The 26,930-nt window shown below is 41.0% G+C and overlaps 1 protein-coding gene across 2 annotated transcripts in view; it reads right to left on the reverse strand.

Annotated features, from left to right (window-relative positions):
* PHACTR1 (phosphatase and actin regulator 1) overlaps nucleotides 1-26,930 on the reverse strand; it is a 129,295-nt gene that overhangs the window by 23,161 nt on the left and 79,204 nt on the right. For both annotated transcript variants that reach the window (XM_030446555.1, XM_008497130.2), the window contains 2 exons: nucleotides 22,370-22,578; nucleotides 21,250-21,406 (listed from right to left, as the gene is read on the reverse strand). In XM_030446555.1, coding sequence (XP_030302415.1) covers nucleotides 21,250-21,406; nucleotides 22,370-22,578 — 366 coding nt within the window. The remainder of the gene's footprint in view (nucleotides 1-21,249; nucleotides 21,407-22,369; nucleotides 22,579-26,930) is intronic.

The raw sequence follows: 26,930 nt of genomic DNA on the forward strand, positions 1-26,930 counted from the left end.
ACTGAGGGTCAGGTTCTTGCAGGCCTTGTGTCTGGTAGCACCTCTGCAGCAAGGAACTCCTGGCTGCCTTGCCTGTTGCAGGTTTTTTTGTCCTTAGTTTCTTGTATTGTATTGATGACCTCTGAGAAAGAGCTGGTTAATGACTTCCAGCTCACTGTTGTGTGAACAGGACAGTGCTGGATGGGTATTTCCTGAGTATCAGGAATTCACCTTTGCCTCTGCAAAGAGGGTAAGAAAATCTAAGAGCTTAGTATTGGGGTCATCTGTATGCTTAATGGCTGAATATAGTGCAGGGCTTGCTGGAAAATTATGCCCCATATATTTGCCAGGCTTGTTAACTCTCAGTGTTTGCAGATACCAGAGGCAGAACCCACCAGCTCTTAGAATCATAGAAATGGCTGGGTTGGAAGGGACCTCAGAGATCATTGAGTCCAACCCTTGAACCACCGCTGCGGTTACCAGACCATGGCACTGAGTGCCACATCCAGTCTCTTTTTAAATATCTCCAGGGATGGAGATACTGAATGGTGACATCTGCCATGCATGACTCAAGAGCAGGACCAATTGGCACACAGGTCACAGGTGGTGACAACTGCACATGAAGCAGTATTCTGAGTTGCCTGGAACATCACCAAAACATCTCGGAGACCATCCATGCTTCCGCAGCTCTTCCTGATGACACTCATCACCCAGATGTAGAGTAAATTCTGAGCACAGTGGGGCATAACTTCTGGAGCAACTCCTGAATTTATTCTGTAGATGTGAATCTTTTTACTCCATGGCAAAGGGGTTCACAGCATCATAGAGATTCCTCTAAGAGAGGAGTAAATCTGAGCTGGGCAGGTGAGAAGCCAGATGCTACAAACTGGTCACATTGCTCTTTAGTTTGAATAACTGAGGATGTCTGATGCCAGCAGAACTGTGCTGGTTTACATCAGCTACATAATTCATCATGAGGGAGTAAAGAATCTTACTGCTGCTTAATTTAGCTTGCCTTTTCCAATAAAAAAGCTGATAGCAAAGCAATGCTGATGAAGTATAGGCTACCAGGGGCTCTTTGCACTCCGATGTCAAATACAGAAAACTGGAAGAGAAAGATGGAGAGGAAGAAAATCTTGAATTTGTTTCTGCCAGTTAACTGTTAGCAGGGGGCAGGAATGAACTACTTCCTTTCCTTATGTCACTGCACTATGAGCAAGCCTGAATGAAGCTTTCACTAAAGTATCAGCCCAGATATTGCCAGCCAGTCTCTAGAGTCTACAGAGAACTATCTTTCTCCTAAAAGGATTTAGAAAATGGGATTAAATACAGTTTTATCAATGAGTGAATAAACTTAAGGCATATTAAATAGAAAATCCCTACCCAAAGAAGCAAATATAAGAGCTTTACACCATTAAAATGCCTGTACTAGATTCCATTAAGATGTTGGCTAATTTGTCAGCTACATAATCTCTTGCTTTAAGCTCTCTTTCCTGTGTGACTAGTTTCCTGGTAGCAGTCACGATAATACGCCCTATAACTCCTTTTCCTGCAAAGTTAAGACAGTAAAACCATAAGAAGTGTTAGCCAACATTTAGTTACCATGTAATGACTGCTCTCCACTTCCCTGCTGATTTTAAACATTCAGCACCTGGGAGATGGTGGTGATTCTGCAGCTACAAAGCAGTCTGTGGCAACGACAAGGGCAGACCAAAGTGTGCAGAGATCTCTGTTCATCCCTGGGAAAATGGATGGAGGGTCACTGAGATGGAATTTAGATGAGAACTAGTTAGAGAATTTTGGTAGGAAGTGATTGTTTTTGGTGAATGTTTAAAATCTGGTAGGTATCAGTTAAAGATAGCAGCACTTTCTGACAGTGCCTTGCTGGCACGGTACTTCTGCATCTCAGTTTGTTCCCTGGACTGGACCATCTACTCCAGTCCTGTGTCCTGGAGAAGAGAGGCAATGCTTTTGCTCAGCCCTTCTTCCCAGTGTACTACAAGAAATGCAGAGCTGTTTGCCACATGAATCAACTAAATAACAGTTCTCATAACATGTATCCAACTTGGCTCTGCAGAAAAAACAGATTTTTCGAATAAAATCAATAAAATTATTCAGACTGTGTGATTTATTCTCTAAGCAGTCTTTTATACCCTTCAAATTCTGCTTATGCCAGAATTGGTTTTGTGTTGAGAAACAGCTTCTGTATAAACTTTCAGGCTGTGCCTGGTCTAGATTGCAGTGAGAATATTCAGGAAAAATAATCAGCAAATTTTCTGCTTGCTCAAGCATCTGTAAAAATCCATGAAAAATATAACCAAAATATAACCAAGCTGGCCCTTTGTATAAAACTCTAGATGTGACCAACTGGTTTTCTCATTCTTTAGCCCATGTGAACCCATTTTTGACTCATAATTCAAATAATGTATTTTTTCTGTTTCAGCTGACTGAGGCACTGTTTTAATATGATTTTGATTTACTTCTGGGAAAGTTACAAGCTCCCCAAGAAAGAACAGGCTGCCCAGTTAGGTGTCCTGGGGAAGGAGAATCTTATTAAAAATTAGATTTCAACAATTCTTTGTTTGCATTAGGCCACAATCTTGTCTGACATACGCAGAACAAATTTCTTTAAAATACCCAAATAAAGCAGAATCATCTTGGGACATGAATGCTGCACTTTGTTAAAGGAAATAAAGGAATTACTAGATAGTCCTATGACTCTGAGTAGAAACAGTGTGAATAGTGACAAACCCAAGTCATCAGTCTTTCATTAGCCCACAGTATCACAATGCAGACACCTACATTTCCCCAAGAAATTTCTCTTTTCTAAAGTTGAAGCCTAAGTAGCACTAGACACACATCTTCAGATTTCATTCTTCTTTTCAGTAATACTAACTGCAAAATGCCTACTGATACGTGGAACACTGCAAGATCATCTGTCACACCTAAAGCTCTAAAATGGAGCCTCCTCTGTTTCATTAAGATCAAACCTTTTCACCAAAAGCTTGTTGTTCACATAAAATATGACCATGAAAGTTCAAATAATTTAAAAAAAAGGCATGGTAGAATTAAGATCATTATACCACATGAGCTTTGAAACTTTAATTCTCAAATCTTTCATCCCTAATTCCAAGAACAAAATATCTAACACCTGAAATAGGGAATAAAGAAAAATCTTTTTTAGAGAAGGGAATTTGCTATGTATCTAATTGAAGAATCTATATCCTCAGCAATAAAAATGGGATGGTTTTAAGTGCTAGAAATCCAGAGGGAAAAATGTACTAAAGCACTGGTTGGAAATCTAAAGCATGCTAGAAAAAACAGATGGATATTAGAACTCATTGTAATAAAGACGAAAATGTTCTGAAATGTTATCAATTGTCCTGTTGTCTGTACAGCATTGTGAGAAGACACTTGCTTCTCTAAAGGTAATAATATTCAACCAAAAGATGATTTTACAAAGCTAAAGGGACCATAATCTACAGTTCAAGGTCAATCAGTGAATGACTGAATAAAATGGCACCACAGAAAAAAAATCTAAGCTGTTAAGATATGCTTGCATTCTATAGGCATTATTGTGACTGGTTTGTTTTAAAGTATCTTCTCTTCATAGTAATGTGGTTTTTGTCTGTGAACAATCATATTTACAGCAGTGAGTCTTTAATGATGCATTTTTGAAGGAAAAATTTAGATGCTAAACCTTAGAAGCATTGTATGCCTTATTCCTCATAGTAAGTTACTTTCTTTTTTCTGGTTAAATACAATATTCTTTTGTTCCAAATACTAATTTTTGGAGATTTCTCCTGCCATCTTCTGCACTTAATCAGTTTTGATGTGTGACCCTGTATTCAAAAGATTCACAAGAGACTGGATTACCATTAATGTATTTGCAAAGGAGTCCCAGTCTGCTGCTGCTGAAGGGCTCAGGGAAGCTCACATGGCTGAGCATGGTTTGATAGAGGAGTAAAGCAGCTACTCCTGCGCATGTCTGGTGGCCTTGGATGGCAGAGGAAGTGATGCTTTAGGTGGGAACAAGGCCTCTGGGGACAGTGAAGAAACCACGGAGCTTCCATGGAGCTGAGGGATGACAAATGGAAGCACAGTCCTACAACTCAAGCCTCCTCCAACCCTTTAAAACCCAGTGCCCCTCTCCTCTAAGGTTCCCTTTTTGAGAAATCTGCTGCCAGAAAGTTAAATTTTGCCCATGCTGAGAAGCAGCTGCTGGCTCTGTGGAAGAGTTAAGGTCTGAAGCACATAGTGGAGGAAGCATCTTCCCTGTATTTAGCTGGCATGAAGATCAGACCTCCTGATGGGCCTCTGTGGATGACAGTGACTACATGGTGATTATATATGGACCACAGTGACTGTGTGTACATTAGCAGGTATTTTACACATCCAGCACTGTCAGTGTGCAATTTATCTAACTAAAAGAGCAACAGCTCCCTATTTTGTTACTCACATACATGCTAACACATCTGTGACTCTAAAATATCAAGCCAGGGGCATTTAAATCAAACAGACCAATTCTGGTTAGCAGTCCAAATAATCTATAACCATCGTGGCAAATCTCGGACCAAAATGCAAAAAGCTGTTGGTTTTAATACAAGGGAAACTTGTGCAGGGAGCTTCAGTAGCTTGCTCGTGGCAAGCTCAACACTTACATGGACAACCTGAGAAAGTCTCCTGTGCTACTGCAGCGGCTACAGACCACTAAAGGAATGGGGAGAGAGGAATTATGGATGTCCTCTGAATGTATTGGTTTGCTATAGACCATTTTACCAGTGCCAGCATGAAGAGAGGCAAACAAACAATACTAAGAAAACCAAATTAATCTCCAAACAGGCACTTTACATTGGTATTGTGAATGTAAAAAAACCCCAACTTCTCCACTTTCTGAGAAATGAATCAAAAGCTAAACTACTCAGTGAATTGGAACAGAACAATACAAGAATTCCAAATAAATGCTTCTTTAAAAGAAGTTGACAGTGTTAGCAATCCACAACAACAGTAATTCAGTTTCTAGGACAAAAGATGCATAGGAAACAGCACAGTGCCCACACATTTTCTTGTTATTGAAGTGGAAAATTCCAGGAAGTGAACAAATTTGAGAGCTTTAAGAGTGATTAACTGTGTTGTGCCAGTGGGATTTCAGAACCCCAGACTGTGTGAAAGGCAGGTGATAAATAGCAGGGACTTACTGCAAAAGGCCATGGCCTAAAATGTTCATGTGAAGATTAAGAATTAGGGCTGGATGAAGTGTTTGTGGCCAGCAGTAGAATTGCTGAAAAAATGAGTTCCAGCAGGTCAGAAACTATCTGAGAGGTGAGGTCTTAGTGAGTAGGCACGAAACGTACTTTTCTTAAAAAAAAAAGCATTAAAGAATGCATTGAATAAAATGCTAGTTTTCAACTTGTAATAAAAATCAACGTAATGTAATGTAACAATAAATTTGCTATTTTTATTCACTTTTCCCTACCTACTTGTTAATTATTTTGTTCCATCTGAGTACGAAATACAAAAAGTTCCCTTGTTCAGCCAACCCAGTAGACACAACTGTTTTTGCAGTACCTGCTATGGCAGCTACAAGCACAAATCTGCTGAAAACAGGACACAGAGAGCTCTCCCCAGCAGCAGCATTGCAATGCCTGGGTCATTCCTAGGCCTATAATAGTCACATCTGGATCTGTGATACCTGCTGATAAGGCTGGGTCTTTGCATACGTTTCCCAACACTGATTCTTTTGTATCTACATCAGTGTTTGCAAATTTATTTCTTACCTTTCTAGAGAAAAGGCCAAATCTACACTGATATTTGCCCATTATATAAATTTCCACCTCATTCAAGAACACAACCTGCCCTGTTCTAGCTGCTGTTTATTCAAGATCTTCACTGCCAGAGTCGGCCTCTGCCTCTTATGGTTCATCGAAGTCCAGAAATATTTTTTTTAGAACTGTAACCTCTCATGGCACATCACTGGAAACATGCTGCACCAGAGGCAGAAAATACCAAGAATTAAAAAAATAAAAAACCCTTTAAAAACCCACAACTTGTTCACCTGGTTAAAATTAAAAACCCTTACACCTCAGGAAACTGCACAGTTATTTTGAAAAGGTATTAGCCATGATTTGTGAACAGTTATAGCACCACTTTTAGGTTTAAATCCAGTGGCCTAAAATCATGATAAGAGAATTCTCAGGAGAATTCTTGTCCCATCTACATTACTCTCCAAGTTATGCCTCTCCAAGTTACTGAGATGCACGTAATTACCCAGAGGCTAAAAATTTCGACCATAAAGTGATAATCTTTTTTTGTTGTTGTTGTTTTGTGTAAGTATTTCCACAGCAAAACAAATGGAATGTTACAAAGAGGCTTATTGCATCAAATAAGGAATTAGCAGCAGGAACCAATAATCTCCAAAGTAACAAAGACCCTATTTCCAGGCAAATACTCTTAACTTCAAAATAAACAAAAAAATCCCTATGAAACAAAACACTTCCAGAGGGACAGTCAAACCCCATGTGCCATGCTGAATAGCTGCAGGTTTTCTCTTCATCTTCTGCATAGTGTGACATCAACTTTTCACATTTTCTCCTCCAAGTTTTGAGAGCCCAGCTCAACCTCTACTGAAGTTCCTCCACTCCTGGTTTTCCAACAAATACCAGGTGCCTGTACTCTTGCCTGCACAGTCCCCAGCCATCCCTGACACTTTATCAATGTAAAAATTGATACTATCAATGCTTCACTACCACAATCAAGCTGCTAAGGGGAAAAAAACCCCAAAACTAAACTGTATTCTTTCTATTATTTGTGTCCTTATTTAGAGCTGATGCTGAACTAAGGAGGGGAAGGGAATGTCCAACATCTTTTATCTTTCTTATATGTAATGAGGGAGAAACCTGTTCTGACCTAGCTGACCTAAAGAGACATTTCTCCTTTATCCTTCAGACATTTCATTTCTTAAACCCCATTGTGACAGCATTGTAGATTTCCTCCCTGTCATGTTTCAAATTAAGGTGCTACTAAACCAAGCATTTTTGCCATTATTTGTCCTCCAACTAAAGACTGCCTTGAATTAGTAGTTGTTTTTAGCTCTTCATAGGCCTGAGCAGTTTATGTATGTAGCTGGCATTCAGGCAGAGGCTGGAAAGAGTTAGTATTTAAAGCACCTTGTATGCAAGATGAGCAAAGTATGTCAGCACATGGCTGCTGACCTGCTATAGAAGAAACCTGAATTCTGCTGGCAACACTCAGATGACAGGACTGAACCCTGGGCTTTCAGCCACCCTAGTTTTGTGGCATCCACTTGTTTCCTCCATATCCACCTGCGGTGAAGGCAAGGAGAAGGGGCTTGGAGGGAGGTAACAAAAGGAATTAGCACACTCGTCCTGACAAAAATCCTTTCTGAGAATGTACTGATGATGCACAAGGTGTTTGTAAAACTGGGAACTGAGCCTACTGCTATGAGAGGCTGCAGATTGTTGCTAAAACATGCTGGGTAGGATGGCCTGGACAAACAGGTATAGTGCCTGCTTCCCAAATCTGCCCAGCTTCATTATTAGCTTAAAACATGCAATTTCTCATGCATCAGCATTGAGCTTAAGTAAAAGAAGAATACGCTTTCTCAGACCTTCCTTCCATCCTCTACTGGCCACAGCCATGTGGACTTGTGTTTTCCTTTACAAGTATACTGAAACTATATCTATTTCTTACAGTTTATTTGGTGTTTGACCCACTCTCATGACTGGAGATTGCCTAGTGCTAGTAATAACTTTGCTCCTCCTTGACTGCAGTGGTGCTCTGCTGAGCCCAGCTAATGAACACCAGCTGCTAAGGGAGAGGGAAAAAAAAGTCTCAAAAAAAAAAAAGTCTCACAACTACTATACTCTACATTTTCAAACTCTGATGAGCAGTGTTTCTGGCAAAATGTGCATGAGATACATGCTTCCAACCTATTTTCTTACTAGAGCCATTAGAACACCGCTGTACTTTGCACTACTGGCAACCACTGCTGTTGCATAGATAGTAGACACCACCACTGCAGTCTGTCTGGGATGTTTCTGAGAGAAGCAAGATTCCAACTTCCTAAATTGAGAAAGAACAACACACTGCTGTTCATTGTCTCTGGATCCACTCAGGACAGAATGTTTTGAAGGCAGATCTTAAGATTCTGCCTTGGAAGAGCTAGAAAAGGATAAAGGAGCTATACAAAGGTGCAAGGAATTGGAAAAAATCTTGGCAGTGAAACTAGGACTCTGGGGTCCACCTATGGTAGAGGTGGACTGAGGGAATGGGGAGGTGTAGTGCTGGGACAAATGCTTGTTGGGGGAAGCTGGGCATCTGGAGTTGATTTCCATGTGAATACAGTGTGCCTGTGAGATGTTCTTGTTTAGAAACTGTGTCCTGGTAATTTTTTCCATGGAGAGGAGCATGAGGAGTCTGGTCTCCAGGGCTAACCCCATACTCTCTTGGAACTGAAGTGAGCCAGCAACTTTTATGGTCTACATGTCATAGCCAGGCTTTTGTCAGAGCTTGTGACCTGACTAAATTGTCTCTGTTGGCAAAGCCATTGTGCAATAACCCAAAGCAGAATAAATTTGTCAAGCATTGCATCATAATAGCCTTATGAGATACTTTCAAAGTAACATTAGACAGAGGGGAGTGAAGGTAGTCAGGATTCAAAAGGCACACAAAAAGTCAGCCAGCAATGGTGTGCACCTCAAAAAAGCGAAGGTGTTGCTAACTTTGTCAGCCCTTTTGATACCTTGTGCTATCACAGAATGGTGGAGGTTGGTAGGCACATCTGGAGTTCATCTGGTCCAACACCCCTGCTCAAGCAAGGATCCCTAGAGACAGGCATTTGAATGGCTTCAAGGAGGGAGGGAGACTACAACCCCCGTGGGCAACCTGTGCCAGTGCTTGGTCACCCTCACAGTGAAAAAAAAAATGTTTCTCAGCCAGCACCTCCTGTCTTTCAGTTTGTGCCTGTTGGCTCTGGTCCTGTCACTGGGCACCACTGAGAAAACCCTGGCTCCATACCCTTTGCACCCTCCCTTCAGGTATTTAAACACACAGATAAGCTCCTTCCTTGAGTCTTTTCTTGAAGCTGAACAGTCCCAGCTCTCTCAACCTCTCCTCCTGGGAGAGTTACTCCAGTGCCTTCATCATCTTTGGGGCCCTTTGTTGGACTCTCTCCCATATCCCCGTATCTCTGTTACACAGAGGAGCTCAGCACTGGGCATAGCACCCCCAGTATGGCCCCACCAGGGCTGAGCAGAGGGGAAGGATGACCTCCCCTTCACTTGCAGCACAGGATACTATCAGCCTTTTTAGGGCATGTTGCTGGTTCATGTCCAACTTGATGTCCATCAGGACCCCAAAATCCTCTTCTGTCAAGCTGCTACTCAGCTGATTGCCCCCTAGCCTGACGCATGTGGTTGTTCCTCCCCAAGTGCAGGACTTGACACTTGCCTGTGTTGAACTTCATGAAGATTCCTGTCAGTCTATTTCTCCAGGTTGCCAAGGTCTCTCTGAATGGCAGCAGGACTTCCTAGTGCACCAGCCACTATTCCCAGTTTGTTGTGATCAGCAAGCTTGTTGTGAGTACACTCTGCTCATCATACAGATCATTGAAGAAGGATGTTAAAGGGGACTGGACCCATTACTAATCCCTTGGGGAATACTGCTAATTATTGGTTTCCAACCAGACTTCATGCCACTGATCAACTTCTGAACCCAGCTATTCAGACAGCTTTCAATCTGTCTGCCTTTCCAGCCCATACTTTATTAACTTCACTGTGAAGATCTTCTGGGAGGCAATATTAAAAGCCTTACTGAAGTCTACACAGACACTATGTACGTCTTCCTTCTTATCTGCCAGGCCAGTTATTTCATTGTAGAAGTTCATCATGTTGATCAAACACAACTTCCCCTTGTGAATCCATGTTGACTCCTCCTGATGACTTTCTTTTCCTTTATGTGCCTGGATGTAGTTTCCAGGATTAGCTGCTCCATTACCTTCCCAGTGATCGAGGTGAGGCTGACTGGCCTGTAATTCTCTGACTCCTCCTTCTTGAATATAGGAGTGACATTTGCTTTCCTCTAGCCTTTGGGCAGTTATCCAAGTAGCCATGATCAGTCAAAGAAACATTGAAGAAATTGAAGATGTCACCAAATCTTTAGTACTACTGGGTCAAATTCATCCTTCCAGACACACTTTTACACAGAATAGTGAGGCAGCATTGTTTGACACATGCACTAATTGTTAAGACATGACATGTATAGTGACAAGTGCACCCAACTGAGAGAAATGCAAGGAACAGTGATGGACATGTGGGAGAATCAAATCTGAGGCAGTCAAATGTGCAATGATCAGAGAGGATGCTGAGATGAGTGAGCTGTGATGCCCAGGATTCCTCCATGGATGCCTTGAACCTTCCTTTCACTGTCTTTGTATCTGCTCTAAAATGCTTCTGAGATGGAGGCCAAGTATCTTGAACCAAGGTGGGGTGGAGGGGAGCTACTAGTACTACTGAAATACCAGGAGAAACAAGACCCTTAAGAGAAGAATTAAGTGAATACAAAGGGAAATAAAAACACCTCCCAAAAAAGGTGTCACATGTGACAGGCTTCAGAAGCAAAAATCACATCTTTTCACTGCGGCAGAGTCTTTTTTTCATCTGTCATCTTACATTAGAAAACATGATGGAGCTCTTAACTCACTGGAATTAAACAATGTAGTGCAAGATGTTGGCAGCTCTTCTAACTGAAGAATATTAGTCTTTAATTGGTAGCCTGAGGGGGATGATGAAATGAATGGTGGAGTATCACATAGTTCTATGAACCCTGCAATTGCCCAGGTCCCTCTATGTCAGCAAAAATATCTGGCCCCCAAAAATGAAGGGTTAATATTCCTGGCCCAACCTGAGGGTCAATGACACCAGGCATTTATACTCAGTTGTTACTGGGACAAGGGATGGAGTCTCTGGGGATGTTCTGACCCTCGGATATCAGCTTTACCCTCTGAAAGAAGCAGAGGGAGATTTTAGGATCAGCTGGAGAATGCCCTGATGGGGAGACTCAAAAGGGTACGAGACTCTCATCAGGGAAGTTGCTCCTCACTTTTTGAGACTGATGTGCAGTGTGTCCATAAAACTGTCTCCAAACAAACTAACTCCTGTCAGAGGGGCTGCCTGCCCTCTTTCTTTTACAGCCGAAGCTTGGATACTGGGGCAGGGAGTGCTCTAGGAAAGCCAGGGACAACAGGTTGTGTGCTCCAGCTTCCCAGTGTAGCCAAACAGGCTGAAGCACCTTGTTCTTTATGCTGCTTGCAGGCTTAGCTGGAGATGGGAAGCTGATGGGGCAGTGAAAAGACCTTTATAGGAGATGGCCAGGGACCTTGACTTCCAGCTTCTGTGAGGGTCTCACAAGGACAGCATTTACTTACAGTTTAACATCTCCCTGCATGCTCCCCAACAACCATGCTGCCATCTGCCATCCCACCAGATGAATGTCCCTCAAATGCTGTTGTCCACCACCCCACCAGGTCACTGAGGTCCCTGTGCATGTGCAGGAGAAGGGGCCCTGTTCCCCACAGAAGAAGTGGGCTGAAGCCTTTGCAGCTCCTTCTGTTTGAGATCAGGGTCTCCTGCTTGCAAGGCTGGCTGTTAAATCAAAGCTAGTTGATTGCAGGGATACAAGAAGACTGTTTCTGTCTTTATTACTGCAACAAAGAAAGTAATGAAAACTTTTCCAGTATGCTGAAAACCTCAAACATTCTGCAGGATAAATAGTTCAGCCTGGCATTTTCAGATGCTTGCTCATTTAACAAGTACAATGTACTGAATGCTTGTTTTATTAGTTACTCCTTAGCCATTACTGTTGCTGCCTCCTGAGTCCAGGGCTGTCAGTGAAGTACCAGGTTACTAAATTTGCCTTGGTGCTAACATGCTTTCCCTCTAGTTTGCTGGTTTGAAAAGTGTTTATCATCAGAAAAGTAAGCAATGAATATTACAGGCTGCATACTTAGAGACACATTAATGTGGTCTACTGCATCAATGTTATTAACATAAATGGTAATTTTACACAGTCAGGTCTGAGGCTAAGGACTTAGTTTAATCCCCACATATGGTCTGTGTGGTGCTTATGAATTCCAGTGCACTGAAATATAAGCATAATCTGTGCTTGCCTCTAAAAGACCAGTAGTAACTTTCCTGCACACAGGCAAAACAGTCCCTGCTCATGTCTAAGTGATCACTGTGTTAACATTATGTTCTAGGGAAGACATGCGAAATTCCAACCTGATAGTTATCAGGTGTAACAGTAAGAATATTCATTTTCTTGAAACTGTCCAAAAGACAGTTAATCCTATATGAAGCAAACTTATAAAACTTTAAATCCTACTCAGTAGAGGCCCTGCACTTCAAAAAGTCAACTGTTTACTCACATACAATAACCTGCATATGAAACTCTTGCATTTTTGGAGACAACCAGATGACCATGTATGCAATTTAAAGCTTATTTCTCCAGCAGTCCTGCTTGTGTTCACAGTTATAGTCACAGTGCACATTTATTTATGAGCACACATACATATATATTTAAAAGCTGATTGGAGTCAAGATAAAAAACTGGGTTTATGTGTTTGACTGCCTTAAAAGGATTACCTATGTTAATCTCCTGCACATGTGTTGCCAAATAGGTCATAATACACCAAAGGGGAAAAGAAATGCAAAATGTAACTTCTGAGAGAGGTTAAATATTTTGTTCAAAAACCAATTTCTCCATTTTACAATAATCTGCCTAGAAGGTGAAATTTATTCCTGCTAGTCTGCTGCTTTTATCTACTTGTATTGCCAACTGATTTGTTTCCTTTACAGAAATTACAAGGTCATCCAAGCTGAGCAACTGTTGTGCTTGTGATTAACTCCTCACAATTAGCAGACACAAAATATTAAGATTTATGGTTAGTTTTTTTCAAGGTGGAAATTTGAGCTAGTTAATAATGGAGCCAGCAAAAGAAAAAAACCACAACAATAACAAACCACCTTTGTTTTCTTCTTTTAGAGCCAGTATACAATATTTTGGATCTTCCTTGCTTGTGTTTGTTTCACCTGTCTGTATTAATATTTGTCATTCCTTTACTCAAAAGAGAGCACTGAACAGACTCCACATGGCCTCTTGTTTACTGGAGAAATAAAAGACTATTCCTATTACAGACACAGGTTATTTCATTACTGTCACAACCTTGCATTACATCACAATGAATTATTTTGCTCTGCTGTAAATTTGTCTTCCCTTGAGGTGAAAGGTGATGGTGGTTTCAAAGCAATGCCACAATCAATTCGGGGAACAAAATACAGGATACCACACCCCACCGAAACTGCAAAGGAGACTAAGGAAGACTAAATTTTTTTGTCTTTGCTGCATTGACAGCAAGACCTCAAATACAGGCTGTGTCAGAGAGGCTTGAAGGGGAGGATGGGAAGCTGAAGGGGAGACTGTAACCCTGTGATGTATTATGCCTTGGTTTCTGCAGAGAAAGGATGGGAGAAACATGTCGGAAGGACATCATGGAGTGACCTGCCCTGCTTCCATGGGAGCAGGCAGCAGGAGCAGTGACAGACCCCAGGAATAACAAATACCTTCCTGGGATGGCAACATCTCTGATTGAAATGAACTTCTGACATGGAGAAAACACTTTCCATTTCATCAGTGGCCACACGGGTGCCTCTGGGGTGACCTTTCCCTCAAATGCTGCTGCCTACTGACTACTATTAAGAGCATTCCTCTCCTCAGCAAAGCATTCCTCCTCTTTTTTAGTGGCACTAAGAAATTGTCGCTGCACATTTGGAACTCCACCTTCTATCACGGAGAGACACATCCACCCAAGGGCAGACTATACCCTCTCTGAGAGGCCCTGAATTTGTACACAGCAAAACACCTGCTGGCCCTGCTTGAGCTAAAGTGGTGGCAGCAGGGATTCATCCCATCCTGAGGTGGAGCTGCGACAGAGGAGAGGTCATACTGCCAAGACCCATCCAGATCACACGTCAAGGACACTGTCCATCCCATAAACAAGGGAGCATGTAGAGGCAATGTGTTTTGTGGTGACATTACCCACTGTCACCTCCCCCCTTCCCTGGATTGCTCTGTTGACCTTTTGCCATGGCAAATCCTAACCATAAATTACTCAGATAAAGCAAATCTATGCAAATGTATGTTGGTTGTTGAAAATCATATGAAAGCTAGGGTAATAGCATTACTCTAGAGAAATAGAGTAATTTGGGATGTTAGACATGCCTTTTTCTGTGATGAATGATCATGTTAGCTATGAAAATTACTAATTAAAAGAGGCAGGTCCAAACCCTGTTCAGAATGGAGAATCCCTGTCCCACTGAAACACATCTAAAGGAATCCTGATATCTGGGTGTTTTTTCAAAAGCAAACAAACCTTGCTGTCAATGAGGGTTTGTCAACTAGTGGAATTTACCAAGGTTTGCAGGCACATATTTATATCTGGAGACCAAAATGTACTTTAAATAAAGACTCACATATATATGCACACATTTCTTTCAGTGGTTTGCCTGAAGTTGAGATACCTGTCAAAGATGCAGCCTTCACAGAGCATTTTAACTACAAAGCCACTTTTCCTTTCAGCTCAACAGAGCTCTCCATGACATCAGTCACAGAAAAAAGGGCTGACAAAGGCCTTGAGAGCCCATCTTCCATCTGTACCCCTTTACAGAACCCTTCTGCTCATAGTATTTATTCCTAATGGCTGAGCCCAGATGTGTAATGATAACTTGGTTTCAGCTTGTTGCTCATAGATAATCACATGCTTTTGCTGCCTTTCTCCTGATGCTGAGGACAATTTAGATAGCTCCCTTGGGGTTTCTCACAAATGTGCAGCTTCCTCATGAAGTAAACTAGAAGGGAAGAAAAAAATCTGCTGTTTTCCCTAGGTACCATCGTGACTAAAATTCAGGCTCAGTCTGCTGTGACTTTTTTCAGTCACCTCCCATTCACGCACCTAGTGCTGTCACATCGCCCCCTCTAATCCAGGATTTAGATGAGCTTGTTCCCCACAATCCCATTTTCTGTGTGATTTATCCCCAGCTCCCAGCATGGGAAGAGGGAAGCTCAGCACAGAGAGGCATGGGCAGGCACTGGGGGATCAGCTCCTGCTTTAGGCACTTGCTTGCCTCTCGCTTGTGGGAGTGAACAATAAATGTGAGAATTGCAGACGTCAGAGGTAATTAGGAAGAAATTATTTCACGTTACCCAACCAAACGAGGTCTGTGAATAAAACCTAATCCTGCTGTCTGCCCATGCTTTTTATCCCTAAATGACTGGGAGATGAGGAGGGCACAAAATGCTCTCTGCAGCGCCGGCTAGGGAACAGCCATGAGGAGATGCAGCCAGGCTTGATGGGGGCCATCTTGCTGCCATCCTCTGGCTGAGCAAACCCTCCCCTCCACGTGACTCCAACGCTGTTTAAATAAACAAAAAGCAGAATCTCCTGACAGACTGATCTTTTAGTAACCAAAAATGGTCACTTCGAACTATCCAGTCCCCTCCGGCCTCTGAAGGAACTGCTGTCCACTTGAAGCTCAGTGCAAGCCTTGCAGACCAAGCTCTTCTCAGTATTGGTATCTCTGTCACCCTCACAGTGATGCTGAAGATGCAAATTGTTTCCCAAATAGTCCATTTTTCCCTCTCTTCGTTCTGGTTCATGTCTCTCCTGCTGTTTATAAACATATTGTATTGGTCTTTCTCCTGAGTACTATCACTCATGCAGGGGGACACACAGACAACTAGCACTTGATGTGCAGTAGTCCAAAAACTTCACAGCAGCTGAGTGCTGTTTCAAAAATCAATGGCAATTTTTTATAGTCGTGGAAATTTACCATGTTTATTTCATTACTGGATTTCTGTTTCCAGGCAGTATGTTTCACTACAGCTGAGAAAGAAGTAATATTGATCAGGGAATGTGTAGCGTAGATTACCTTTCTTATCAAGGTAGTAGGTGACCATCATCTCTCACACCTGCTGTTCCTTAACAACAATCTATGACTTTCCATGCTACATTTCTCAGACACAGACATCACAGTACAATTTGCAAAGCATCAATAGGACTATAAAGGAACCCAGCAGGTCTGCGTGCCCGTATCTCACAGGTACACATTTACAGCCATATGCACACAGATAGTGTCTCTGTGATCTATTTTCATACTCTTATCCTTTGCCTCATGATACTTTTTTTGAAATAATATATTATTTATACTGCTTCAGATGAAGATTTTTCACTTGCTAGTGCAGGGACAACATCCCATAAAGTACTGTAGTGAATAACTCTAGGGTTATTCAACAAACAATCCAGAGCTCTACTGTATATCTGACAGAAGAGTTTGCCACTGATTCACTGCTTTAAACCAGCAGAACATATAACAGTGACACACTCACAGGATTCAGTTGAACAACAGGTTCCATCACTCAAAGTCACAGGAAAGGCAAAAGGTACTCTGTGTACACTGCAATAAATTACTTTCTTCTTTATTTGTTTCTAATGTAATTATTTTCTATATAATTATGTAGTGAGGGTTTCTATCCCCCCCCCACTGCCTCTTCACACTGGGCATGGTCTGGGGTTGAATGTGGCTCCTACAATCGAAAGCTTTTGGCAGCAGCACAGCATAAAATCTTATTGGGCTGCAAAAATCTTACTGGATTCCTTGTGGCACCTGTCAGTGAGGGTAGCAGTCCCCTGACATGCACTGCTTGCCTATGGACAGCCTTTATGTGTCTCCTCTGTTTTGTAACCTGTAGCCAGCCTGCCCTCTGCCCAGAGCTGAGTAGGAGTATGCTGATGAGACAGACATGATGCTGATCAGTAGTAATACTGTAAATTCCCTTAACACTGATTATTATCAATGCGAGGATGATAATAATACTGGATTAACAGATTTTTTTTTTTATATGATTAGATTATCCTGTTCCTGCAAGTGGGAAAAGCCAGGATAGAGGCATTTCAGGGAAAGCAGACACTTCCATGCGTTCTGGAAAAGCAGTGGACCAAATATCAGCTTTAATACCCTTGTATCTAATTGCTAGAGTCAGGAGGCTCAGAGACTCAAAAAAGATCTGAATGCTTTAGAAAACCTCTCTTGTAGATGACAGGACAAATCATTCACAGACTAAAGTCACACATTTTTTTCAAGGTATGAGAGACACTTTATGGAAGGTGTGCAAAGAAACCAGGTTCTCCTAGCTCTAGGGACTGCAAAGTTCTCAGCAAAGCCTGGTGTACTTTCTATCTATACAGAAACAGATAGATGCATTTTCTCTAAAGGGCTCTTCTGCTTCATAAATAATATATTGATTGAGGAAGGCTGTGCAGTCTCTTTTGACCAACATTATGATACCTTGGTGAAACAAAAGTGCAAGGACTGGCACTGAAGCACTCTGTTGGGAACAGTTTTGCAGTCTTGGGAGACCTGTGGCTCTCCTGTGCATCACCCATCAGTGCTGGCCCCCCTCTTCACCAGATGCTCCTGAAAGGCCATGCCTTTATCATTGCCCCTGGGAGAACCATCAAGTTTGGATCCAGAGCCTGTCTGACTCCTTGCTTCACAGTCATAGCTCAGATATGCCCCACTTACCCTGATAGTCACTGAAAGCTAAATCCAGGTGCTCCTGACTTCTGCTCTAACCTGAATAACCTGGGGACTACTTCTTCCCAGTGAGTCCAACACAGCTACAGAGAGAAGGCAAGAAGTCTGTCTTTTCCCTCTGCCTGTTGACTTTCAGAGTCCTGTTTTCTCCTTTCTCTCTTACAGTCACTTATACGCACCTCTTGAGCAGCTGTGAAGCTATGCAGGCACCAGAGGGATAAGGAGGAGAGGGAGTTTGGGAAAAGATGAGAAGAAAGGAAAAAAAATCATACCCACCTAAAGATTTAGTCAGAGCAGAATGTCTGCATTTTACAGTAGAAATTAATGGAGCTGTAGGGGGTTTAGCAGCCAAGAACATGTCCTCCAGCATGCATTTACTATCCCCAAGCCACATGTGGTTATGAGCTGAAGTTCAGCATCTTAATTCACTGTCTGCTCTTAGCTTCATAGTAGGTATCACAGTTTAGAGTAGTCCATTCTGATTTGGTCAGAGGAGGAGGCCTTCTAATTAGTTGCTGTATCTGCTGTTTAAAGACTGCCCAGAAATAGTCCATGATGCAGTGACCTTGCTCATGGGGATGGAATTCACTTGACATGAAATCTCCTGCCTTTGCTAGGACATATTTTAACACCTTGTGCCAAAAGCTCCATTTTTTCCTTGTATCCACATCTGCTGAGACATGACAGGGGACCCACACCAGTGAAGAACTACATAAATGTGAAATGTTTCTATGACAGGTACAAAGTTCCTAATTTCATGAAAGAGCTAATATTCAGGTGTGTAGTGGGCCACATTCTCCTTTTAAGACACAGTCTCTGTCACCTCACCCCCACAGCTGGTCTGGTTTAAGGCAGAGTAGTGTTCTCCCAGCATGGCAAAGAGGTGACATGGTGAAATCTGCTCTGGACTATCTCTACCAGTTGGTGGACACAATAATAAAGTTGTAACAATTTTCTGGGACTAATTTGAGGTTCAGAGGTTCCAAGCTAGGTTTGAACATGGTGAGAACAAAATGTTCTGAGCCAAATTGATTCCTGGTTGGACTCCAATAACGCTGTAAGAACTACATCTGGGATGATTTTGGTCCCACTCAATATGTCATAGAATCACAGAATCATATGGTCAATCTCTCAATATGCCTGGCTGTAAGCGTCTTTAAAAATTACATTCTCTGTATAGTATTAGATTTGATCTGCCAAATGTTGCAGCCAATGAACTATTCCAAACTACTGCAAGAAAGATGCATAAACACTGTACCCTAATGAGCCTCTTGGTAAAAACTAATTGATCCATTACAGACCATAACTATTTGATGAAGTTTTTATTCTGCATTTTTTACTCCTGTAAGTAGCATATGTGATTTCAATGGCTAGCTATTTTAAACCATAGGGAACCATTGGTGGAACAGTACAAATCCCTCTAAAATTCAGACTTGCCAGCTACAATTATATTCTGCAGCTAGCATCTTCTCTAAGGACTATAAATGCTTCACTACTTCAATTCTGCTTGGCATTTGCATCACTGTGTGACAATTACTGAGCAATGGCAAAGGATAGATTCAGTAATGAAGTCTGGACAGTAAAGAAATCCTGTCCAAAATGAAATGTTCTATTTCAATCTAATATTCATCAGTCTATGCACATGAGTACATCACATTTAGACATAAACACTGATAAGACAGGTACCTTGCTTTTTGCTGCTGAAACATCTGTGGCCTTTTTGTATATTAGAGGTGAGGAAAGTTTCTTTCTCCTCATTCTTCTTGATTGTTTTCAATGACTCCAAATGGTAAGACATTAAGTTGTAAATAATAGTAATCAGAAGGTCAGACTGGCAACTACATTACTCCAGATAAGGAATGTTTGTGAAATTCTACCAATTTCAGTGGTGTTACACTGGTAAAAAATGAGAATGAAACACTGGTAGCTATTTTTTTAGCTTATATATACACAATTTTAATTATCTGAACTCTAGATTAAGCGTTGTACCTCAGACTGAATGAGCAGAGATGCAACTGGAGAAAATAATGATGACACTGTGAGAATAAGAGGCTTACACAGGAAAGGTTCTGGGTATTGCCAAAATTAGTTACCCTTGTTAAAAAGAGATAGCCTGAAGAAACATTCTTTAATGGGGAAAAAGAAGGTTTTGGAGAGGTGAGATATAAAATACTTATAATAAAAATCACCTGGGGCACAGTGAGCTGTGCACAGTCAGTGTTCGCAAATAACACTATTTACCTTCAGCAGACAGAGCTGTAAAACTTCTGAGAGAGTTAAATAATTTAGGCAAACAGGCAACACAGCAGAAATACTGTTGAATGTCATTGCAAGGTCAAGCAGCGCACAGTAAGATACAGCAAGAGACAAAAATTTCAACTCTTCACATTCTTCAGAAGGGTTCAGAATTCACTGCATAAGCACTGGGACATAGCTATCGTGCTGCTCTTTGGGACTCTGAAATCCACGTGAAGCTGCAGCTTGCAGTAAGAAGATACTAGGCTGAATAAAGACTGGACTGAAAAATCATAGTACCACCAATGGTGCATTGCCATCTTGCATACACTGGGCATCTGCTGAGGCCCTTCAGCAAGAATACTGAAGAATTAGACAGGTTTCAGAGTTAGTAAAGCCTCACCCGTCATGAAGACTTTCAAAGACAAGATGTGGTTAGTTTATTTCAAAGACATGATAAATGAGACCATAGAAAAAGTACATAAAATGCTGAAAGAGATATTTACCAGGAGCTCCTTTTCTTCCTTTCTCTATAACATGGTAGCAGTGTTCCACTCTTATCCCCTCCAAGAAAAAAAAAACCCACCAAAAAGACATCAACCAAAATATGCAAGAAAATTCCCAACAACTGACTGGTCTTGCCCATGTGGTTTTCTCAGACTCACACTGATGTGTAACTAACAGCATTCACCAGCTCAACACACCACCAAGTTGATAACATAACAGTATTAAATTGATTACAGAAGCCATGACTGGAGCAGAGGAGGTTCTTAGACATTTCTACCTGACCTCAGTTTACTAATTCTTGATAGAAATCTTCCACATTAAATGGCCATCCCTCTATAACACATTCAATACAGAAAACCAGAACAGCTGGTAACACTGTTATGAAGAATAGAGTCCATCCAGGGTAAAACTGTCCCCACTGACCCAACAAAAGAAGGTACTGAAGGACCGAGGCACTTTGGATCAGGAAAAGACTCAGCTACTTACAGGAAGAGAAAATTATACCTCTGCCTTTTGGTCAAACTAATAGCCTTTCAAATGGCACCTGGAGATACATTCCAAAATGCTATCAAAGCTGAATGTTTCCTAGTGGTGCGCTGAAAATAACCAGCTCCATATAGTTGATGCTGTTATTTAAGACAACCAAAGATCCCACTGGATATGCCAGGAAAACGAAATGAGGTGTTGTATGGGAAGTTGTATTGGAGCAGAAATAGTGTTTGGAGTCTCTTTGTTCCTCACGCGTCTTTTCCTCTTGAACATCAGGAACAAACATACCTCAAATGTTTACAGACTAAGGATAAAAACTACAACCCACCATGTATTTCCAAAAGTAAAAGTTAGAAAAACATATGTTCCCTACCTTGTTAGCTTAGTCCCGATCTGCTGCCTGAGTTCAAGCCTCTCTTCATCAGTCTGCATGGGGAGGATGTTCTTTTCCTCCAGCTCTCGCTTGGAAGGCCTGTTGCTTAGTTTGATTGCTAAAGAGTCCTTCCTGCAGATTTTCCTTGCCAGGGAACCTGTGGGAAAGAGGAGTGGTTGTGCCAAAAGAGGTGTCATCATTTCAATACAGCATGAAGTAGGCAAATAAGTGGTAGCCAAGGCAGGATGTGAGGCTCTCATTTAAACTGATAGGGACTATGGGAAAAGGTGTGTCAATTATTTCATGTGCTCAGTTTATTTCATTGTGCCCACAATTCACAAGGAAAACCTGAATTTGGTAGTTACAGATGGAAAAGAAATTAAATAAAGCTCCATAGAAGGGAGTGGAGAAGAAGGGGTTGTTTCAGAATGTGGCATCTGTATGTATGCTAGTGGCATCTGTAGCTTTCTCTAACACACTGTTTCTGAACCATGTAATGCAATGAATAATTCAGCCTCAGAATCTGGGCAGGCAGCAGAGCTATGGAATGTGGAATGAGAGAAGCGTTTCTCTCTTTTGCAATGTAATATCAAGACATCCAAGCTGGTGCTAGAAGGAATGAAAAGTCAATCGCAAGTAGCCCAGATCTTTATATACATTAAATGACACTGCTTCTCAGGCAGTGATGGTGGCAGACACTGTGAAAACCACTGGCCTTTCATGAATCAAGCTTGCTTCCCTAGGTGTGCATCCAAAGCTTGAATAGGGAAGACAGACACAAATAGATAGAGAGACACAAACAGACAAACCCATGAGAGGTTTTGGGCTTTGGCAGTAGAGTGTGAGATATTGCAGTTCTGCTCTGGTACTTAGTTTAAGAGCAAGGACTGCTTAATTTCACTTGTGGAGTAAGGGAGGATTCTGAGGAGATGAAATATGCCTGATTTAGAAACTTCTTTGGATGGGTTTTAAAAAGGGTGACTTTTGTTTTTTGCATTGCTCCCTGTTTTCCAAAGAAAAGAAATCCAAGAGCCTGAAACTTCAGCTTGGCCTGCAGGATGACACGCATGTTGTCATACACAAAACATGCTATTTTACACAAAACTGGAATGAGTCTTACTTGTAAATAATGAGTTATCCTCTTCTTCATCTTCCTCTTCTTCCTCTTCCTGTCTTGTGTAGAGGCAGGAAGAATCTTCATAGTCAGCTTCATGAGGCACATTTTCTTTATTGTCATCGCATTCGATCACAACAGTTGGCACTTGTCTCATGTCTGGAAGGCCCCCTGGTCCTGTTTTTGTAACACTGTCACCTGTGTGTAAACCAGAGCTGTTGGGAAAGAAAAGGAAATGAATAAGCTAAAGGAAACAGCTCAATGGAAGACTAAGTTGCTTCCCTCACTGTATCTAGGAAAGCAGCTGTCCTTTGTCACTTTTTGCAAAGAAATGAGGATAGAAAGATCTTTATGAACAGCAAGATGTGTTTAAAGTGAGTGTACATTAGATTTAATGTACAACACTAACTAGGGAGAGGCAGAACAGCATGGTAGCCAGGGATGAGAGCCAAAGATATACAGCAAATAAGAGTCACAAGGGTTAGTGGGAACTGCACCCGCTACTGAGAGTGATATTATGTCTTCAGCCCAGGATATGTGTGACCTCACTACTGGCATGCAGGCAGTAAAAACACTTGTCCTACCCAACAAGTGTCTCACCAAAGGTGGAGTAAGAGAGTGGGAGGAAGTATTGATTGTAGAGAAGGATTGATGAAAGACTAAAGACTGAGGGAACCCATGACTTACACTGTTTAGGCAAGATGCTGATTACCTTGAGGGAAAGACCAGGGCACAATCCTCTGAAGGGAAGGGAACTAAGCATGTGAAACTGAGCTTGGAGATAAGAGACTTTTTAAGCTGGTGAGAGTAATAACTGAAGGGATTTAAGCCCTGGGAAGTTTGTTTGCTAATGGCTCAGCTATATGTTGTGTGGGCTGTAGTGACAATATCAATAAACTAAAGGAAACAGCTCCATGGAAGACGAAGTTGCTTCTCTCACTGTATTTAGGAAAGCAGCTGTCCTTCATCACTTTTTGAGAAGAAACGATGTTTATGACCAGCAAGATGGGTTTGTCACTGTAGTGACAATATATCCCTTCTCCTGTCCTGGATGCTCACTCCAGCCAGGCACTGGAGATCAGTCTGACTTGGAGCTGACATGGTATTTCTTTTCTCGAAAAAGTGTGATTGATCATTTCCTGCAGCTCACTAGGTTCTGATCTGTCATCAGTCCTGCTACCATCCAGCTCAGTTCACGTGTTGATTTCAAAGCCCTTTCCCAATGAACATTTCAATGCAACCAGGGAAACAGGACCATGAGGAGATGAAGATCAAAGTCGAATGAAAGGTTAAAGGAAAAGTCAGGAACAGAACCAAGTTTCTCTAGTTACTTTTATTTCATAGCTCCTGTTGCTTTTGTGATATGAAATTAGAACGTGGAACTGACAGGCAAAAATGATAGATGCTCACTGTGAGTCAGCAGAAACTGCTCCCTCTTAAGTCCTAACCAGGGCAACAGCTTTATAAAAGGTGGGGAACATTTTCCTTTCAGCCACCCTTTCTATGGCAAACTCCTAATTAACCTACAACAAGAACAGAGATGTGAAACCAGATGTGCTGGCCAAGCTGCACTTGAGGTTTCAAATCTGGGTCAGACCTTCCTGAGTGCTGAGTAGCCTCAATTCCCTTGAATATTTTAGCCTGCTCAGAATACCTGTGCAGGTGTTCTGCATCTTGAAAAAATGTTGCATTCTTCCCTTTAAGTCAATTTCTACTGAGTCAACTTGAAATGTTTCACTTCCTTCAAAGTAATAATTCTGTTAATTGCAACATTTACTATTGCAGACTAACCAACAACGAGATGTAGAGCTTTAGTGGATGCCTTGCAGAGAGGCACTCTGTTCCCTTAAGTGGTAATCTGTGTTTAGTGCCACAAAACATGGAAGATTCATTAAAAAATGACTTACAAATCTTTGCATTAGACTTCAATAAATTTGACAACAAATTTTTTTTAATCCCAAAGGTGGTTTTAGAATTCATCAGCTGAATTCTCCTCATAACACATAAATGCACATAACACAGTGCAGAACTTTCAATTAACTTTTAACTTCTTGCTATGCTATATTAATTTTAATTTTATTAGCTCAATTTTTTAAATCCGTTTCCTCTGTAAATTATTTTTTGTCTAACTCTTTTTAAGAGAAAAGGTAGGAAATTAAAAAAAAATTGGGAAATAAATTTCCAAGATAAACTAAATGTGGTGAAATTCTGTTATCATTGCAAAAAAACCCCAAGACAATAAAAAAACCTTTCAGTGGTGAGCACAAAGCTAATGCAGTTAATTTAGAAACAATACATACACAAAGAGTAAGTACAAGTTCACTAAGAACTCTCTGGAGGTATAAATGAACAGAGCCAAAAGTAGTTCAGCATCCAGGGCCATTTGGTGCTTCCCTGTTCTGTGATGGATGTATGTGGGTTACAGACCCATCCTTATGGACATGCCCACAGGGTAGCAGATATCAGAATGGTTCAACAATTTCGATTACCAAGCAGGTATCGGGTGGCAACAAGATTTACAAATTACCATGCTAGATCTTTATTTGAACTAGTGATCTAGAAAAAGGCAGCTTCTCCTATCTCGTGATAAATGTTCTGAATCATCCACTTCCTTGATAATATTACTGCCTATTTTAAGCCTCTCATTTTTTCTGGTGTTTGTGTTCTTGATTAAAATCAGCATTTTCCACAGCTTTTTGATGGTATCAGCTGTCTAAGCAAGGCACTTATGAAATACATTCAATATGCAGTATATTTAAGAAAGGCAATTCAAGGTCACTGAGTATTTCCATTGTGTATAAATTCCTCTGAGTCATTACCAAAAACCTGACATGGTCAGGTGGTCTAAACCACAAAACTTTTTAGCATTATTTTCCAAAAAGCATACTTTTACTTCAAACAGTCCATTTGTAATTAGCTTCATGTTTTGCAACAAAATTAGAAAACAAAGCTAAAGCTAAGCAAATTCTTGTTTTACAAAGATAGATGTATCTTAACACATGGGTTTGAATAATCTGTAACTGACTAGTACAAGCACTTGCAATTCCTGTTGCATCATCTTTATATGATCAAACCAGGAATAAATTTACACTGCTAGGGCTTTCAATGTTTCTAGTGAGAAAAAAATGTAATGAAAAATTGGAATTTAAGCATATGAGTGACTCATGTTGCAGACAAAATCTAAAAAGAAAAAAAGTGAAATCTGCCCTGTGAAGTCTGCACTGTAAAATCTTGTGGGGAAAAAAAATTGCATGCTTCTTATCTGTGATCCCAGGCTCTTTGATTTTGGAATAATGAGTTACATTTTTATCAGCATGTTCTCAGATCCACAGTACACTCTTCTGTACTTACCAGTTTAAACAAAAATCTGAAAAAAACTTCAGACCAGTGTATATACATTTCTACAATACAGGCGTATGTGTGAGAGACAGAGAAGAAGGCAGAATATTGAGTGTTTCTATCCTTAGGCAATGCTAAAGTTTAGACAAAACCCAATTCTCTAGACAAGTTTTATATAAGATAAACGTTTCCTGACTCAAATATGTTTTATAAGATTTACCAGACTCTGGCAGGAATGCTTAATGCATTTCATTTTGTAAATCTACAGTCTGAAGTTGAACTGGGTGTCCCAGAGCAACTGGTTTCACACACTGTCATTTTAGACATGGTGATTTTCCACTGCTCTGCCACAGATGCAGTTCTTGCTCAGGGTGAGGTATTGCCACTTAATAGCTCTTCAGTACCTATATGCTGAACAAACTGAGGCCTTGATTCACCTGCCAGTGTACAAGAGCCCTCAGAATAACTGAAATTAATTGTTGTCTTACCAGACAGACTGAAAACTATATGGGCAAGGCAGAAAGTAGGACTCTTTCAGATAAAGAAGCTGTCTCTTTAGATCAAAATTAAATATATTTTCAAGTGGCCCAAGAGGGATTCTAAAGCAGCTTCTGCTGCTGCTCACAATACACAGCTTCTGGACATGGTCTTTCCTCTCAAACTCAGTTGAGCCAGGAGTATTAAGCCTTTCAAGGATTTTGGTGGTAGAGCTTATTAGAATATCACCAACTATTTAAACGCATTCTGAAATGGTAAAAGTGATGCCAGAATCCAGAGTTTTGCTTATACTTGAAACATACATTTAGGACTGATGGGGAAAATAAGCTGCAATATGGCACAAATTGGAAATAGAGATCACAGAAAAAAAGTTATATGGAAATTACACTTTTCTGTTTCAACTTAATCTGTCTCAAAACCTGTAATTTATCAGGGAAAATAGAGGCCAATTGGTAGCACAAATGACATGTCATAATAGTCATCCTATGACCAAAGAGAGATTGCCCTTCTGAGAATAGGTTATGAATAGATTTTGAGTACCAGAAAATGTTGGCAATCAGAAACATTATGTGTGCAAATGAACTTAATGATCTGTAGTGTCTGTAATAAAACTTGATAAAAACCCCAGGAATTAACTGCCATTTTAAGTCATAAGAACAACTGGGACTTGAATAGATGTTACAAGCTTTAACATACCTGAAGACATTAATTTATTAACATGTAACAGATC

Source organism: Calypte anna, chromosome 2 (genome assembly GCF_003957555.1).
Source record: "Calypte anna isolate BGI_N300 chromosome 2, bCalAnn1_v1.p, whole genome shotgun sequence".
NCBI lineage: Eukaryota > Metazoa > Chordata > Aves > Apodiformes > Trochilidae > Calypte > Calypte anna.